Source organism: Leopardus geoffroyi, chromosome C2 (assembly GCF_018350155.1).
Source record: "Leopardus geoffroyi isolate Oge1 chromosome C2, O.geoffroyi_Oge1_pat1.0, whole genome shotgun sequence".
Taxonomy (NCBI): Eukaryota; Metazoa; Chordata; class Mammalia; order Carnivora; family Felidae; genus Leopardus; species Leopardus geoffroyi.
Window position 1 is genome coordinate 148,921,302 of NC_059333.1, and position 18,809 is coordinate 148,940,110.

An 18,809-nucleotide genomic window follows, 5' to 3' on the forward strand; every position below is an offset into this window, starting at 1 on the left:
CACAGATTTAGACTAAGTATATATTTTAATTTCTACAAGGTCCCCCTTTTCAAGTTTTAGGAACATTTAAATGAAGTGTATACAAATTAGACATTGCCAATATGTACAAAAGTATTCTCTACAGTTTTTGAACAATACCAGCTATATCATGTTTCATTTGCGGTAAACATTACAAAAACAGTCCAATAATACATTTTCTATTAAGAAGCACAATACACAACATAATTAAATTTTATTAAAAAATAACTTAAAATACAGAACAATCCCCTCTAGGCAGAAAAGCTGTTTCTGTAGTTCATTCAGTAAACACACAGTTGAATGCTACGGCTGAGGGCTGTTCTTGTCCATGGAAGAAACAAATGAGGCTTCCAGGGCCCACCTTGTTGGGATGAAACTCCAGCGCAATGGGCAGTGATGGTCTGTGGTAGGTGGGGTTATGAATGGCCTGTGCCACCCCCCCCCCCGCCCCACCAGATCCATGCCCAAATCCCAGGAACCCGTGCCTGTGCAGTCACTCCTGTGATTATGTTATGTTCTATGGCAGAACTGACCTTAAAATAGGGAGACTTGATCAGTGGGCTTGATCTAATCACATGAACCTTAAAACAGAGGAAGAAGGCAGAGGGATGGGAGGCATGAGAAAATGGGCCATTGAGAATTTGAAGATGGACGGGAGCACGCGAGAAGGAATGAGAGCAGCCTTCAGGAGCTGAGGCAGAAGCCTCCAGATGACAGCCAGCAAGGAACTGAATGAACTTGGAAGCAGATTCTTCCCCACAGCCTCCATAAAGGAATGCTGCCCTGCTGACCCTTGATTTCAGCCTTGTGAGACCCTGAGCAGAGAATCTAGCCACACTGTGCCAGACTCACAAGCTACAGAACTGTGAGCTAAGAAATAGGTGTTGTCTTATGCTGCTAAGTTTGGGGTGCTTTGTTACACAGCAGCAGAAAACAAATACATCGTCCAAGGGTAACTTTTCTTAACCTAATTAGATTTGGCAGTTTATTGGGCTTCTGAATGCGTTTTTTTTCCCCCACTGAATATTACAGGCAACTTTTGAAAACCCTTCACATGAATCACACATTGTTTTGTGTTCACTAAGAAGTCCGTTTATTTGACTTGGGTCCTGTTTTCTGACGTACTCTATCAACCTGGCAAACAGCTGACCACTTAACCCTGTTTATGAACCTTTTACGGATGACCGTTTTAATATATCCAAGGTCTCCCCTCCACCCATCCGAGGCTGTCAAATCCCTCCAACTGAGGGCTCTTTCCCACTTCCCAGGTACCCCAAGCCAAGGCCTGGGTTGGGTTGGTGCAGAGTTCCACACCCAACATCCAGTAGGATTTTCTTCTGCGTAACTGATTAAACTGGCACTAAGGTGATTAAGTACACTTGGGGGAAAAACTCAAAGATTAAAAAAAAAAAAAAAAACCACACCAGTTTTTACAGGTCAAATCCTTTTTGGAGGAACCACCCCAAACCGAAAATGTGTCATCTGTGGCAGTCGTGCACACCCTCTTCCCCTGTGTGATGTCCCGGACTTCCTCGTGTCGTGCGAGGCTTCACCGAGTCAGAGCGGGTCACGGCAGAAAGAGGAAAAACATGCTGGTGCTTAGAACAGTTCAGCTGCTGTTGTGGTATCTCTCTCTCTTACTTGAAAGACTTAAAAGCTCTGCCAAGTGTCTCCAGGATGGTGGCAGTGAGGTTTTGGTGGTACTTTGAAGTCCACTCTTCAATTGACTCTTCCCGAGGCACACATGTCAGTTACGTGCAGCAGCCCTGAGCGGCCACACAACCTTCTGGGTCAGTCCTGCCTGCTCCGGAGGACCCCAGGCCACACCTGAGCTGGAGAGAAGCCCTCCAAATATTTAAAGTGAATACAGCTCAGAAGGAACGTTTGGCGCCAGTGAATTAAAATAATAATAATAATAATAATCTCTCTTCTAGGAGATTCTAACGTAAAGTATACGTAAAGAGGCACCAAAAGGTACCGAGCACCAAAACATGAACTGGAATAGAATTGTTTCTACAATCTAAACTTGTGATAGTATTCATTAAAAAGCACATAAAACATTAGGTCCTTAGGGACAGTGCAGGTACACAGTTAAGGCCGATTTATTCTTCTGAACCTCACCTGCCAGCCGGAGTGGGCTGTATGATGACCACTTTTCCCAATCCTCTGAGACAACCAAGAAGTAAGGAAAGAATGAAGAACTCCAGAGCCACTGCCTTTTATATTCCTGGCTACCATCAAGTTATCAATTCTGGGTGGTTTGTTCTTAAGAGCACGTATGTATGAGACTGTGTGATTGGTACATAAATATTTGGCCACCTTTAACAGTTCTTCACAGTTCTATGCTTGGCAGCATATATGCTAAAACCTGAAAAACGGGCAAAAAGAATCTGTATTCTAAGGAATACATGAGATGGAAAGAAATCATCTGTCTAAAATAATATTGCAAATGATACTTAAATTTCATGATTTCTTGATTCAAGAAAATGAAATTCATTTCCATAGTTGGCTACTGTAAAATGTGGCATAAAAATATTTTTAGGAGACATATCTGTATTTTAAATTCTGTGTACATGTAAATGAACGATAACAATTAAGTGCCTATTTTTGAAACTTATCTCTAATATTGAAATAGAACAACACACTGCCATTAAGTTTCTCCAACTTTTAAGTTACCAGATATTTACAAATAAGATATAATTTGTATAAAAAAAAGGGGGGGGGGACATTTTCAACTATATGTGCTGCTTTCACTGGGGCTCCGGTGATGAGAGTAACTTCGGTCACTTTCACTGTCAGAGCCATAAGATCTACAACTCCTGTATAACAAAAGAAATATACAGACACCTTTTAACTTCAACCCTTTGAATTCCTCTTGAAGCCTTTTTTTTTTTTTTTTTTTTTTTGATATGAGTGGCTTGAAAGCAATACTGATGTGGCAGAGCACAGTGGGTGGATGAGTGGGGTCTTGACTGTGGCAACAGTGTAGACTTTTCAAAGACGTTTTAAATGACAGAATAGTAATATCAACGTTAAGATAAAGAAACATCGCATCTTGGGAAATTACTTGAAATCCACTCATGCAAATGAGCAGAATAATTTTCCATGTTACCCAAACTGAACATCAATATTTAATGAGACCGAGGAAGCAAGGGATAAAAAAGGTACACAAATAGTTTCATTAAAAATATGGAAACCAAGGGGCGCCTGGGAGGCTCAGTCGGTTAAGCATCCAACTCTTGATTTCAGCTCAGGTCATGATCTCATGGTCATGAGATGGAGCTCTGCGTGGGGCAGCTTAAGATTCTTTCCCTCTCCTTCTGCCCCTCCCTCCCTTACCCCTCACTCCAAAAAAATAAAAAAAAAATAAAAAAAAAAGGGAAGCCAAAAAAAAAAAAAATGGGGACCCCATGAGGGATGTGGGAGGAAGGTAGGGCAGGTGCATGCAGATAGGACCTCTGGGAAACTAAGTCAAGAGGACCTGGCAATTGTCACCATTCAGTTATTTTGAAAAAAATTCAGGGAGCCAGTCACTTTGCCAAATGCTAGGACATACACAGTAGACCAAGTATAGTTTCCTGGGGCTCAAGGACAGTACAGAATAGTGGACAAGACAAATAGGGCACACGGCAGGGAGGTGGGGGTGGCGTAACTCAGGGTGAACAGTCAGGGCGGGCCTCCTGGGGCAGTGGGTTGCAGCTGAGGCCTGTGGGGTAGGTAGGTGGGAATTGGCCATTTCAAGAGGCGTGTGTATCTCCAGGCAGAAGGAAAGGTTCTAGCACATTAAAGGAGGGAAGACAGAAAAGCCCCAGCTGGAGCTGGTAGGTAGGGAGGCCTTACATGCAATGCTAAAGAGCCTAGACCTGCCCTTCTGGCAGCAGGGAGTCCTTCAAGAGTTTCAAACAAGGGAGGTGTTTAGATTATACCGATATTCAACAAGGATCACTGACAGTAGTTGCAATGAATGGGAGAAGGGTTAAGACCAAAAAAGCAACTAGGAAAGGGACACCATAAAAAGTCAACACAAAGACTCCTACAGTACCAGCCAAAATATGTTACATAAAATGTAATATGTGTAAATATCTGTAATATATAAAAATGTTTTTACTAAAAATTGATGATATAAACCTCAACTCTGCTGTTGAAGCAAATGATGACATTTTAGTATACATTTTTTGATTAAAAAAAATTAACAAATCTGCTTTGCTATTTTTAGTAACTAGCCCTATTTAAAAGAATGGCCCATGGTTTAGGTGACCTTCTCTCTTTACTCCTTGCAAACTATTCAAAGATATGTAAGTATTACAAGATCCATTTTGGATTCACACATGTAACAATACCCAGCAAACCTGACCCGGCAACCCTTAACACAACGGCCACTTTTATTTAGTAGCTGCCTGCGGACTGCTGAAATTCGAGAAGAGAAAAATATTTCTGTCCTCCCAAGATTATGCTTTCTCTTCTATTAGCTGTCTGTCACCTCATGCACCAAGTGCCCACAGTACCGTGCAGTGCCCTAAAGGAGGGGGACCCACCTGGACCGCCTGCTGTAACTTCTGCCTCGGTGGTAACTGTCACTCCTTTGGCTCCTACTTCGACTCCGACTCCTGCTATAGTAGCTATCGTAAGTGTAGGACCTGCTTCAACAGCAACAACACACACTCAATTTTCCCACTCAGATACTTATATGCTTCCATTTCTTTTTATGACCTGATCAGTGTTCTCGAAAACAAGGGCCTAGATGACACTGCGAGGACACAGCTGCACAGCAAAGTACCAGAAACACTGAACAATTGCCCCAGTCAGACTTACCATAGTAAAAAGAAAAATGTTCATTGATTTTCTGCATTGAAAAATATCACGAAGTTGACACTGAGTTGAGTTTGAATGAAGGTGGTGGATCTTATTAGGCAATTATATCCGATAAACACCTGCCATTACAACTGGTCATCAGTGGTCACTTCTGACACTAGAGTACCATGGGCCAACAGATAAAAGCTGTCAAAAAGACCTCATGTAGATAGGGTAGGATTACATGAGACAAATACAGGTATCTACACTTTTCAACAGAATACAGCACTTTTGAAAAGGAAGTGAAGGGTTTTATAAAACAAGGCTTTTCAATCCCGCCCCCACAAATGGTTCCCCACCCCGTCCGTACCTGGACCGACTGTGGGGGTCGTACGAGCTGCTCCTGGATCTGCTCCTGCTGGATGTCCTAATATTAATCACATGAGGGGCCATCATCTTGTGGGTCAGGACAGGCTATATAAAAAATCTAGACATTTCTTTGCCCACCAAGGAAAAAACACAATGAAATCCAGTAGCTGTATTTCATTTGTATATCAAAAGTATGTTGTATTTTTTAAAAGCCGGGTTGGTTATCATTAGAAAGCTTATGTTTTATTCTTCTATGAGATGCACATAATGAAAGTCTCTGGGGAGGTTCGAACTGGGTGGGGAGGGAAGGGTCTGCACAGGTCAGACGTCTGCAAGTAAAATGAAGCTGCAGCACTGGAAAATGCCTGAGAGGCAAGAGGGTTTCAAGAACGTGGAAGAAATAGAGACCTGGGGTACCCCCGACATGCTTCATCTTGTGGCCCCTGTTAACAAATCAGTCCTCCTATCCCAATCCCTACTCCGAGTCAAGAAAGAGGTGACTGCAGAGGTGAACTGAGGTTAAGGAAGATGTACTGGAGGTGGAGGGAGGGGGAGCTGGCGGGCAGGGCCTCTTTTAAATATTTTTACTGCTTCTCTTTCCTCACTCTGATAAGATCACATCCTGAGAAGAGCCAGTGAGAATCTGACAGTTCTTAGAAACAACTGGACGAGACGACAGGCCTGTCTAGTATTCAACAGTGACAGGATTCTTGTCAACAGCTCCCCCACTCTGCCTGTGCACGCCCCGAAGAGCAGACAGGATGGAGACCACACGGGACGGCGGGGTTCACGAGCTCACCTGTGGCTTTTGTAACTGCGGTAGGAGCTGCTCCGGCTTCTTGTGCGGCCTCTGCTGTACCACCCTCTGCTCCGACTTCTAGAGTAGCTTCTTGATCTACAATTAAGAGTGAAAAAGCACAATTATATGAACCCACCTTGCTGTTCAAGGCCGTACTAGTACAGCGGGAAGGGGAAAACACAACAAAAGGAAAAGTCTTTCATGGAACTCTTCATTGTGGGTGTGACAGTGGTAGCTTATGAATAGTGTTTAAATTGAACAGAATGGAATAAACCAGAACAGGCTGCTAAAGGTGTGTTCACTGGAACCCTATCTGTAATATCGGAAGAAGAAATAATCCAAATCTCCATTAATGACAGAATGGGGGAAAAAACTAATGCACAGATATACAGCAAAATATTCTAATGTAGGAAAATGACTGAACTACAGCTACATACATCAACAGAGACATCTCCTGGAACTTAATGTTAAGTGAAAAATGCATAAATAGAACACATTACGTATGTATGTATAAAGATCTTTTTGAAAACCTACAAAAACAACACTGTATACAAATAGACACATCTCTGGCAAAACTGAAGAAAAACAACAAAACTATAACAAAAGTTTAGAATAATGTTCAACTTTAGAAGAAAGGAGGGTAGGGATATATCAGGTATGTCAAAGCTCTATTTTTTAAACTAGATGACATTTTAAATTATTTATTTATACCTAATCATTTATTTTTTTGTATCTACTTAATACAACAAGGAACTTAAGTAGCACAATTCTGCCCCCCCCCCAGCCCTCATTCACTTGGCTCCCCACCCTTCTCCCCCAACTTTATACCTGTCATTTAGGACAGAACAATACCCCTATGTCTAGGCTGCTATGCAACATTTTCATAGTTGTTTTTTTTTTTTTTTAAATGTTTATTTTTGAGAGAGAGAGAGAGAGCATGAGCAGGGGAGGGGCAGAGAGAGGGAGACAGAGGATCCTAAGCAGGCTCTGCACTGACAGTGGAGAGCCCGATGTGGGGCTCGAAATCACAAACCACGAGATGATGACCTGAGCCACAGTTGGACGCCTAACCGACTGAGCCATCCAGGCGCCCCCTCATAGGTTTTATTTTATTCACTATGTACTTCTGTTTTGGAAGACATGATGTGCTTCCAGTTTATCTATAAGAAAATGGAACACATTGTCTTCTAGTAAGACTCCCGTCATTTATTCACCAATTTTTTTTTCAATTACTCAACAAGTATAGAGCAGATTCTGTGAGGTGACTAAAAGATGAGTAGGAAGTAGTTCCCGGCTTAGTGAAGTCACAGTGTGGTTAGGGGAGTCCGGGCCAGGCAAGTAACCAAAACAGGGAGGGTGTCCAGTCTATCAGCTGCATAACCTAAAGCAAATTCCTTAGGCTTTCTAAGCCTGTCTTCATTTCGAAAATGAAAGGCCAGCCACTCCAAAGGCAGCAGTAAGAAGCTAAGTGAGTGGCCAGCATCAACAAGAGCTCAGAACTGCTGGAGTGTGAATGATAAGGCAGACGTTGAGCAGACAGGGAGCCAAAGTAGCTCCATAGCTGACTGCACCTGGCCTATGAACCAAGGAGAGAACAGGCCGGGATTCACCAGCTCTCCAGGCCTGCTGCGAGTCAGGGCAGGAGGAAGAAGAGCCCACAACACAAGCATGGAACGGTCTGAGAGGGAAGAGGAGGACCACCGGCAGGTGCCAGAAGAACGCAAAGGACTGAAAACATGCCCTGGCACTCATGCGAAGTACCTGAAAATAGCCCGCTTAGGGAGAAGCAGGGAGGGACGGCACAGAAGGCAGCCTGCAAGCAACTAAAGAGTAAATGGGGCACTGTTACTACAGATGGCACATACTGGTTCCTATTTTTAAAGATCTGGGTGGGAAAGGGAAGATAAACAACTAGAAAGGGGAAAAAAGTTCTCGAAGATTCTTATGTTGTAAGTTCAAGTGATGAAGACCAAGCACAATAATATATTGATGGATAAGAGTAACTAAGAGACAGTGAGGTAAAACCGTGAACTATTTATAAAGAAAATTTAAAAAGGAATACAAATTACTAACTTCATGCCACCATCACTGATTTTTTAGTTTGTAAAAATTCTCATTCTCTGCACTGTCTATGCTGACCAAAGTTACAGGCAACCTGAACCAAAATACATAAATCTAAAGATGATCGGTCTTGCCATGCCCCTCCCCCAATCCTTGAATAAAGATCAACTAGATGCAGGTCTTGGGCAGGTAACTTTGCTTCTCCGGCCCTCACCTTCCACTTGTGTAAAATGGAGGGTTAATGATCTCTAAATCCTACACAGTTCTATATGTTCAGATTCCCTTCTACGGCATCACAGAGAGGTGGGAGAACAACATCACACCTTGAAAGAGAGAGACTTGCCATCTACCACGGCAACTCATCTCTGTTGCCAAAGAGCTTCAGTTGATTAAGCTAATAGTTTTTTTTTGAGTTTATTTATTTTGAGAGAGACAGAGACAGTGTGAGTGGGGGAGGGGCAGAGAGAGGGAGAGAGAGAATCCCAAGCAGGGTCCGCACTGTCAGCACAGAGCCCGATGTGGGGCTCAAATTCATAAACCGTGAGATCGTGACCTGAACTGAAAGCAAGAGTCGGACGCTTAACGAACTGAGCCACCCAGGCGCCCTGAAAAGCTAATAGTTTTTGACACTGAGCCCAAATTTCTTCCCCTAAAATCTCCACTTCCTATGCTCTCGATCTGCTCTCTGGGTCACACAGCACAAGACTTCCCCTCACTCCCTTCCAGACATTTGGAAATAGTAATCTTGTCCCTAATTCTGATATTTTTCCAAGCTAAAAATAACAGACTCTCCTTGGGAGGGAAAAAGGAAAGAGAATAAATACAGGGCTCACCGATAAGACGATGTGGAACTTCGTGATCGACTTCTTGAGTGACTGTAGGAGACAGACCTTGTTCTGTGTCTTGATTTGGTTTCAGATTTACTTCGAGATCTGCTTGGACTCCTGGACTGGCTATCCCCATCTCGACTAGGTGTCTGCTCATCACTTGAACTCTCCTGATTTCTTGGCCTCCGGTTTAAGCGTGCTGTCTTTCTTACTTCATCAAAGAGAGACCCAGGCCGGACTTTATTTTTGCTTTTGATTTCTATCCTCAAGCCTTGTGGCTTCATCTCAGGTGCAGCAGTCAATGCCTTCACTTCCACAGTGCTGGATGTAGTAGCAGCCGGGGCGGCCACGTTCCCCACACCTTGCAGGGGCTTCCATTTATTATCTAAGAGACCGATCTGGCTCTTCTCAGCCACCTCTCTCTTCACAGTGCTTTCTGCAGCACTGGCAATGCCAGTGGGGCCGCCGTCCTGTTTGCCCATGTCCCCCATTGTTTTGCTTTCAGACATGCTGCTTTCCTGCTTTAGCTCCTCTCCCTCAGGACGCTCCGTGTGCGCATCCTGCTTTAAAACAATGTTTATATCTGGGGTGTCGAGCCTTGAGTTTCCTAGAGGGGATGCCTCCTTTGCTGGGGAACTCCTATCAGGAGTGCAAATCTCCATGTTGTCATCTGTCTGAAGCACATCTTCCACTCCACTTGAGACAATTTCTGCAATATGCTGAACGTTTGAGGGAGAAGCAGCTACATTTTCATCAGTATTTAAAGCTCTAGGAGAAATGCTGAGTTTACTATCATCTTTAGTAGGCTGATCAATATCTGATGGAATCATTACTGTATTACATTTACCTGAAAGGTTGCTCTCTTCACAGGACTTCTCAGTTTGCACAATACTTTCTTTCAAGGTTTCACTGTTTTCAGAAACTTGTTTTTTCTCTTTTGCCTCCTGAGTAACTTGCTTTTCACTAATCTCCTCTTCCTCCTCCTCACCAAATTCTAGTGGAGGCTGCCAATGAAATGCTTGTTTTCGTTTTGGAGCCTTGTGCTTTTTGTCTTTTTTCCCTTTCAATTTCTCTTTTGCTTTTTTGGTCTGTTCCCTTTTAAGATTTTCCTTTGACCCGTGTTTGTGCTTCCGTGCCTTTCTTCTAGCGTTTTCTGAATTGGAATAGGACCCCTCAGAATCAGAGGTTGAAGATCGCTGTTTACTTGACTTCCAAGCACCATTACCATCAGGCAGTGAAGTACTTGCTGAAGACTTTGTTGTGGATTTGGCTTTGATGTGAATTTCGCCAAACTCTGACTCAGAATCTGATGTAGCTTCACCTTCCTCCTTATCAGAAGATGGCCGGGAAATATTTTTACTGTTTTTAGTTCCATCTCGTTCGGAGTTTGATTCTGAGTCCCATTTACTTCCCGCATAATTCTTTCTTTTGTGCTTACTGCCATTTCTAAGGTGATCAGAAAGATTCTCTTTCAAGGCTCTTTTTTTTGAACGAGGGCATTCTTGTTCCGGCTTGGATTTCTCTTCATCTCTGTTTCTCTCTTGCTTATTATTCATTTCCTTTTGGACTTGCTTCTCTTTCTCCTGGGCTGACTGTGTAACCTGAACACTTGACTGTTCACTGTCTGAAGAATAATCTAAAGATGACCTGCTTTCGCTATACTTTCTCTGACAAGACTTGTCCCTGCTTTTCATATATTTATGGCGAAGTGTCTTTTCGGAACTGCTGCTGTGCCTTTTACTAGAAGTGTTATTTTTCTTCCCGCTGGATCTGTATTTTCTCTTGGCTCGTCTTCTATCATCACTGCTAACAGAAGAGTACGACGATGATCTACTACACCGTGAATGATCACTGTATTTATTTCGTGAATGAGATCTAGATGAGGGAGACCTAGACCTCGAACGTGAACTAGCTAGACTTCGTGACCTTGTGTATGATCTGGAATAAGATCTACTCCTAGAAGATCTGCTCCTTGACCTTGGTGAGCTTTCTGAACTTCTGTCACTGTATTTTGAATAAGCACTCCGATCACTTTCTGAATTTTTTTCTCTTTTGTGGTAGGATGATGAATTTCCAGTCTCTTTAATATTTGCTAAACTGTAAGTGCTTTGGATGGGCAGCAAGTGGGTTGTTTTAGCTTTCATTTCCTGAATTCGCTCATAAGAGGGCTTCCAGGGCTTCTGTCCAGGCTTCCACCTTGAAGGAGGGGGACTGTCACTCAGTGGTATTACAGGAATATTTTCTGCCACCACCGCTTGTACTATGACATTTTCATTTTGTGGCACTGTTGTTCTTAAAGGTTCTGTTTTAACCGGTTTGTTTTCACTTAACTGAGAGGCTGTTCTTTTTGGTGATTTTGATGCTGTCCTTTGGTGCCCTGACTTGGAACTAGATCTGGACTTTGATCTACTTCGAGAATGTGATGAGGATTTTGATGGAGTCCTTGATCTTGAGCTTCCTCTAGAGTAAGACTGTGAGTGAGATTTAGATCTGTAGGAGTCCCTGCTGGAATGGGTTGAAGAGCTCTGGTCATCCTTATCAGATTTAGACCAGTCCCTCTTTGATGAGTGATGAGACGATAACGAGGAAGAACGAGATCTCCTTTCTCTATCACAAGAGGATTTCATTCGTCGGGTGGAAGATTTTGAAGATTCTATGTCAGATGGTACAATAATCCTTCTCTTCTTAGTCTGCTTGTGTCTTCTGCAGTGTTTCTGCTTTTTCGCTTTCTTTTTATGCTTCACCTTTTTCTCTTTTCTGCGTTTTTTATGGTGACCATCAGAGTGTCTTGCCGTACTAAGGTCTGAATAATATCCATTATAGGACCATGATCTGGATCTCTGGGACAAGCTTCTCTCATCCCATCGGCTTGAACAGGGGTCACTTAATCTGTAGAAAATGACCCAACATGCATGCAGTTATTCACAAGCATGTTTCTATGCTTTAAGTTTAAAACACGTTTGCTGTCAATACAAATGCATTGACAAAAGCCTAGTGAACAACATAGTACTGACTCTATCCACACTTTGAGTACACGTAGGAAGGATAAATCAGAGGGATAGGCCTCGTGATTTCAGAGACACGCACTGACAACTACTAACAGAGTTACTTACAAAAGCACTTAGTTTAGTTTTTTGTTTTTGTTTCAATTAAGCAAAGGATTTCAAACTTGACAGAAAAATGATTTTGAGAGTCAAACCAAACCAAAGCAATTCATCACAGGAGCGCCAGTCACATCCTGAGTTCCCGCCCAGGATCTGTTCATGACCCTCTGCTTCTGGGAGCAAGTTTTGAGAGAGAGTCCAATTAAGTTCCCAAACAATTCTGTCGATTCCCTGCAGACAGAGGAGAGCTGCCTGAACTTTAAAGAGAAGCGTCTGGAGAAGCTAGCATGGCTTCTGTTTTATTTCAGCTTCACAGAGGTAATCAAGACTCTCTCTTAAGGTTTTGGTTAAATTAGTACAGAAATGGAGGAAAAAGCACATAAAAACAGATGCAAGTTTTACAATCTTAATGGTAACCTGTCACGTCAGGGCCCACAATTCAGAGTCCTCCATACCACTGTGTCTAAATCACTCTCACACAGCAGATGCGCACCTTTTATTCCCTCTTCCAACTTGTAACCATACTACTGGACACTCAAAGAGGAAAAGAGACTTCTACCGTGAACGATTATAAAGGGTCCTACTGGTATGTTTTTCACTAGCTATTCTGGAGCCAGGCCCATTTCTACAACAGATATTCCACTGTGGGGTGTTACTAAGGGTAAGAGACAGGTACACTGTTGAAGCAGCAACAGTCCCTGGGGTCAGAAGTTAACCAACACGAAAGGTACAGATTTTCTATCTATTCAATCATCAGTGACTAAGGGCCAGTGACCTGGCTAGGAAAGAACCTGCTATATAATTTTTAGGTGCTGATTATTTTTAAAATTGTACAGGAAATCTCTGAGAGATTTGGTAGTTTTATAGTTTTATGAGGGAAAACAGAATCTTGATTTAAAAGCACCCTGAAGCCAATCAGCCCTCCTCGTTAATAGCTCTCTTTCTGCCAAGTATTTCCAAATGTATTCTCTTTGGTCACAGTCTAACTTTCAATGTAAGTCTTTAATGAAAAGTCCAGAAGTAAGTCTCTCTCCCCTTAACACTTAAAATATAGCAGACACAGAATTGTGCTTATACTCAAGGCTCTTACTTGTCTCCTTTACTCCATTTTTCTCCACTAGGTGGTCTGTATGCTCTTAATCTCTGCATTTCCTCTTTCCAGTGAGGAGGAGTTTCACTGCTATCATCATCATCTGATTCAGAACATGATCTTGATCTTGGAGGTGTGTGATAGCGCTTTAAAAACAAAGATAGGAATAACTATTTTTAAAATACCTCTCAATTACAGTCTGCTATAGGACAGAGTTAGGAGTAAGACCCAAACTCAGATGCCATTCAAAGGCTATAATGATTAAAGTACCAAAAGGATGGTACGAAGTTATGTCAAACGTAAGAGACTAAAAGAAATGAGATTTTTTCTTTGAAATCCTAACAGTTACCTTCATTAGCCTAGATTACTCAACATACTAAGATTTCTCAACATAATCACTTATTGCTTCTCAGGCCATTTCATACTTAAAAACATAGCAATAAATTTTCATCTAACAGCAGTACGTTCCCATACCTATGGAGAATACAGCTAGTTCTTTGAACAGATGTTGGATTATACCTAAAATTAAGGCTGGGGTTTTGCCTATAGGCAAAAACATACTGCTTAGATAAGTAGTTTGAAAAAAGAAGTCTTAATAAACATACAATTGTACCCCTTCCTTTAATCTTCCGTCCAGATTTTGATACAGATGGTTTCTGATCACTTACAATGGGTGGAACATCAGGAATCTTCCTGGAAAAGAAAACTGAAAATTAAAAATAAGCAAATGCTAGGTGGATTTCTCAATATTTAAATGCAGAATTTATGCTCCTACAAAACAAAATCATTTCATTTAGATCCAACACCTCTGTAAAATGAAGCACTCCCTAGATAATTTTTCTAAGCAAACTCTTCAAATGCCAAAATTTAAAAGGAAAAACAAAAAAAAAAGTAATCCAATTGAGTAGAAACATACCATACTATATACCTTTTTAAGCACAGTACTTCTTTTAAACAAAATTCCTTTTTATGTCTCTTGTCAAAAACAGTGATGTTCTAAGGGAATCCTTAGATATTCCTGGCTCTTATGCTTAAGTTGTGTTTTTTAAATTATTTACATATATATATATATATATATGGAGTTTATTTAATTACTTAGAGAGAGAGAGATGGAGCATGTGCATGAGCAGGGGAGGAGCAGAGAAAGAGAATCCCAACCAGGCTCCACACTGTCAGCACAGAGCCCAATGCAGGGCTCAATCTCACGAACTGCAAGATTATGACCTGAGCCGAAAGCAAGAGCTGGACACTGAACTGGCTGAGCCAACCAGTGCCCCTATTTCAATGTTTAATAATTCATTTGTCTTCCCGACTCTGAGATAAGCTACCCCTCCTTCAATGCTGCCACCTTATGGTAATGCTAAAAGTATAGTTTTGGGGGCAGCTATCATCCTCCATGCATGAGAAGTCTTCATACCTCAAGTTTGTTTAAAGTTTGTTTGTTTATTTTGAGAGAGAGGTGGGGGGGGAGGGGGAAGGGAGGGGGAGGGGGAGGGGGAGGGGGAGAGGGAGAGGGAGAGGGAGAGGGAGAGGGAGAGGGAGAGGGAGAATCCCAAGCACACTCTGTGCTGTTAGCACAGAACCCAATGCAGGGGCACAATCCCATGAACCATGATATCATGACCTGAGCTGAAACCAAGAGTCAGCTTAACTGACTGAGACACCAAGGTGCCCCCACCTTAAGTTTGTTTTTTATCTGTTATTAACATAATGGCTAGCTTTTATTGAGTACTATGTGTCAGACATTATGTTAATCAACATTTTTAACATTTTTATTGGTAAATTATATATAACATAAAATTGGACATTTTAAGTTCGCAGTTCAGTGTATTAATTACATTCACAATGTTGTACATCCATCACTACTACCTTTCCAAAACTCAAACCCAAACTCTACCCGTTAAGGAATACCTCCCCAGTCCCCCCAACTCCCTCAGCCCCTGGTAACCTCCAATTTATGGCCAAATAACATTCCACTGTATGTACACACCACATTTTGTTTATCCATTCATCTGTTGGTAACTTGGGATCAGTTGTCCTCCTTTTTGCTACTGTGAACATGTGGCAATGAACACTGGCATACAAGTATTGTTTGGTTCTTATTTTCAATTCTTTTGAAATTGTAGCAATAGAATTGCTCGGTTACATGGTAAATCTCGGTTTAATTTTTTGAGAAACAACCAAACTGTGTTCCACAATGTCTGCATCATTTTAGACTCCTGCCACCAATGTATAAGGATTTCAATTTCTCCATATCGTTGCTGACACTAGTTTTTTTGGTTTTAGTTTTAAATTACAGCCATCCTAGTAAGCGAGTAGTATCTCATTGTGAGTTTGATTTGTATTTCCCTAATGTCTAATGATGTTAAGCATTTTTCATGCACTTACTGGCCACTTGTATGAAATGTCTATTCGAGTGCTGTGCCTATTTTTTAAACTGAGTTGTCTTGGGGTACCCGGGTGGCTCAGTTGGTTAAGTGTCCGACTTCAGCTCAGGTCATGATCTCGCAGCTCGTGAGTTCAAGCCCCGCGTCGGGCTCTGTGCTGACAGCTCAGAGCCTGGGGCTTGCTTCAGATTGTGTTTCCTTCTCTCTCTGCCCCTAACCCACTTGCATTCTATCTCTGTCTCTCTCAAAAATAAACAAACATTTAAAAAGAAATTTTTTTAACTGAGTTGTCTTTTTGTGTTACTGTTGTCCATGTTTTTGGTGTCAAATATAAGAATTCATTGTCAAACCCAAGGTCATAACAATTTACTCCTATGTTTTTTAAGAGTTTTATGGTTTTAGCTCTTATATTTAGGTCATGGACTCATTTTAATTCTTGCATATAATGTGAGGTAGGAGTCCAACCTCATTCTGTTGCATGTGGAAGTCCAGTTGTCCCAGCACCATTTATTGAAGAGACAGACTTCTTTCTCTACTGAATGGAATCTGCACCCTTGTCTGAAATCAACTGTCCACATATACTGGTATGAATTTATTTCTGGAATCTCAAGTCTATCCCATTAGTCTATATATTAATCTTTATGCCAGTACCACTCTATTTTGATAACTATAGCTTTGTGTTAAGTTTTGAAATCAGAAGGTATAAGTGCTACAGGATGCATGGGTGCTTCAGTTGGTTAAGTGGCTGACTTCGGCTCAGGTCATGATCTCACAGTTCATGGGTTCGCACCCTGCATCAGACTCTGTGCTGATAGCTCAGAGCCTGGAGCCTGCTTCGGATTCTGTATCTCCCTCTCTTTCTGCCCCTCCCCCACTCCTGCTCTGTCTCTCTCTCAAAATTAAATAAACATTAAAAAAAAGTGTAAGTGTTCCATCTCCGCCCTTCTTTTTCAAGATTGTTTTGGCCATTCAGGGCCCCCTATGATTCCAAGATTCTGGATATGGACTTTTCCATTTCTGCAAAAAGGCTGCTGAAATTTGATAGGGATTGCACCGAATCCAAAACTTGCTTTGACTAGTACTGACATTTAACAATATTAAGTCTTCCAACCCATGAACGTGCAATGTCCTTCCATTTATTTAGTTATAAATATTTTGTGATTTTCATTGTACAAGTCTTTTACCCTTTTAACTGAATTTACTCCCATTTTATTCTTTTAATTTTTTTAATGTTTATTTATTTTTGAGAGAGAGAGAGAGAGAGAGAGAGAGAGAGAGAGAGAGAGAAAGAGAGAGTGAGCATGAGTGGGGAAGGTGCAGAGAGAGACACAGACACAGAATCTGAAGCAGGCTCCAGGCTCTGAGTTGTTGGCACAGAGCCCGACGCAGGGCTTGAACTTGGGAACAGCAAGATCGTGACCCGAGCTGAAGTTGGACACTTAACCAACAGAGTGACCCAGGCGCCCCCCTCCGCCCCCCGCCTCTTTTATTCTTTTAGATGTTGTTTTAAATGCAACTACTTTCTTAATTTCCTTTTCAGATTGTTCATTGCTGGTTGTTAATAAGCACTTTAAAGGCATTAGCTCATTTACTTCTCTTAACAGCACTATGAGGTAGGCACTATTCACATCTTCATTTTAAAGAGAGAATTTTAAGACGTTAAAAGTCTTGCCCAAAGTCACAGAAAGAAATGCAACCATTTCTTTAAACTCTTAAAACCAATATACAGGGTTTTCTAAGGATCCAGATAAACATAAAATGATACTGTAAAAAAAAAAAAAAGTCAACTACAAAGTATACAACAGTTTATTCAGCCATTTCATGTTCATGACATGACTTAATTCTCACAATGAGAAGTAGGTATCTTGGTAGGCAACCATTAACCCCATTTTCCTTGTGAAGAAAAAGCAGTGAACTTGCCTACAGGTGTTCAGCAAGAATTAACATTTACCTAGGAACCTTTTGGTACTGATCCAATTCTGCTACCCTCCCTTCACCTGACTGCTGGTCAATCAGTAAGGTGGCAAGTTCATATGGCTGACAGCCCTTGCTTCTTATCCTTGCCTATGATGAGTTCTTGAAGCACACTTAATTATAACGCCCAAACGACTGATCAAAATCTTAAGGATCCTAATAAAATAGGTCAATGGGCTATCTTAATACAACACAACTAGCAGTCAATTATCATTTAAAATAATTCTGCACAAAATAACTTCCAAAGATGTTATTTGACTAAAGAAGAGTGACGACCAAACAAAATTACCAGCGGTAATCAGTCACAAATGCAATCACTGCTTTAACAACACCAGATAACAGGGGTCAGCAAACTTTTTCTGAAAAGAATCCAAGAGTAAGTATTTTAGGATTTGTAGGCCAAGAAGAAAATTAAGGCTATTATGTAGATACTTACGTAACAAGAAAGAAAACAAATTTTAACTAATGTTTTATCAATGAAATTTGAAATATAACTGAGTATCATTTCTTTGTAATAAAGATCTAACGAAAGGAATGGAGCCCTTTTAAGGAGGAGAGAGAACATTTCACGTTAATTGGGGTGCACAGTGTTCTCTATCAATATAGTGCTAATGCTGATCTGTAATGAGACTGTACATATTTCATCTTTAAAAATATCTTTTCACATAGATGGGTTATATGGGTAGCACTTGAAATACTGGAGAGTTCTACCAGCATTACTGTGATGGGCAGTGCAACACGTAGCAGTGTAAGGCAAGAGAACACCACATACAAACTCTGCTACAGCCACTCAAGTCTGCTGTTGTAGCACAGAAACAGCCCTTACTTATTCTCTTATCATGAACAAATGGATGTGGCTGTGTTCCAGTAAAATTTTATTTATGGACATTGAAATTTGAGTTTCATATAATTTTCACATGGCACAAAATATTACTCTCCTTTTTATTTTTCCTACAAACATTTAAACACAAGAAAACCATTTTTTTTTAGCTCATGGGCTGTACAAAAATAGGCAACAGGCCAAATTTGGTCCATGGACCGTAATTTGCCAATACCTGCCATATGACAGAGAAACTAACCTTTCAAGTTTCCTACTTTCTGAAAGTCAAATAGATTCCATCAATGAACTTGGTATCTTATATTTTAAGAAGAATCCCACTAAAATTTATTAACAGCCAGTTTTTAAAAATGAAAACACCAGCTATTAATTCAAAGATAAATCCCATCTTATAATAGCTTTCTAAAATAAGACAATACTAGGCTTTAAAAATATTTAATGAATTAAACGATAACCTTATGTGGAGACCTGACTGTGAACAGGAACATGTGCATAACCTCTTAACCTTCAATGTAACTCTTCATCGGGCACTTATCAATTACACCAGCCAC

The 18,809-nt window shown here is 41.2% G+C and overlaps 1 protein-coding gene across 6 annotated transcripts in view; it reads right to left on the reverse strand.

The window, feature by feature from the left end:
• Positions 1-6: 6 nt before the first annotated feature.
• NKTR (natural killer cell triggering receptor) overlaps positions 7-18,809 on the reverse strand; it is a 62,274-nt gene continuing 43,471 nt past the window's right edge. For 3 of the 6 annotated variants that reach the window (XM_045436984.1, XM_045436988.1, XM_045436989.1), the window contains 7 exons: positions 13,665-13,752; positions 13,060-13,205; positions 8,872-11,754; positions 5,978-6,073; positions 5,180-5,236; positions 4,554-4,658; positions 7-2,837 (listed from right to left, as the gene is read on the reverse strand). In XM_045436984.1, the coding sequence (XP_045292940.1) occupies positions 2,750-2,837; positions 4,554-4,658; positions 5,180-5,236; positions 5,978-6,073; positions 8,872-11,754; positions 13,060-13,205; positions 13,665-13,752 (3,463 nt within the window). In that variant the 3' untranslated portion in view covers positions 7-2,749. Of the gene's footprint in view, positions 2,838-4,553; positions 4,659-5,179; positions 5,237-5,977; positions 6,074-8,871; positions 11,755-13,059; positions 13,206-13,664; positions 13,753-17,709; positions 17,780-18,809 lie in introns of those variants that run through there. The other 3 variants (XM_045436985.1, XM_045436987.1, XM_045436990.1) reach the window with 3 other exon arrangements.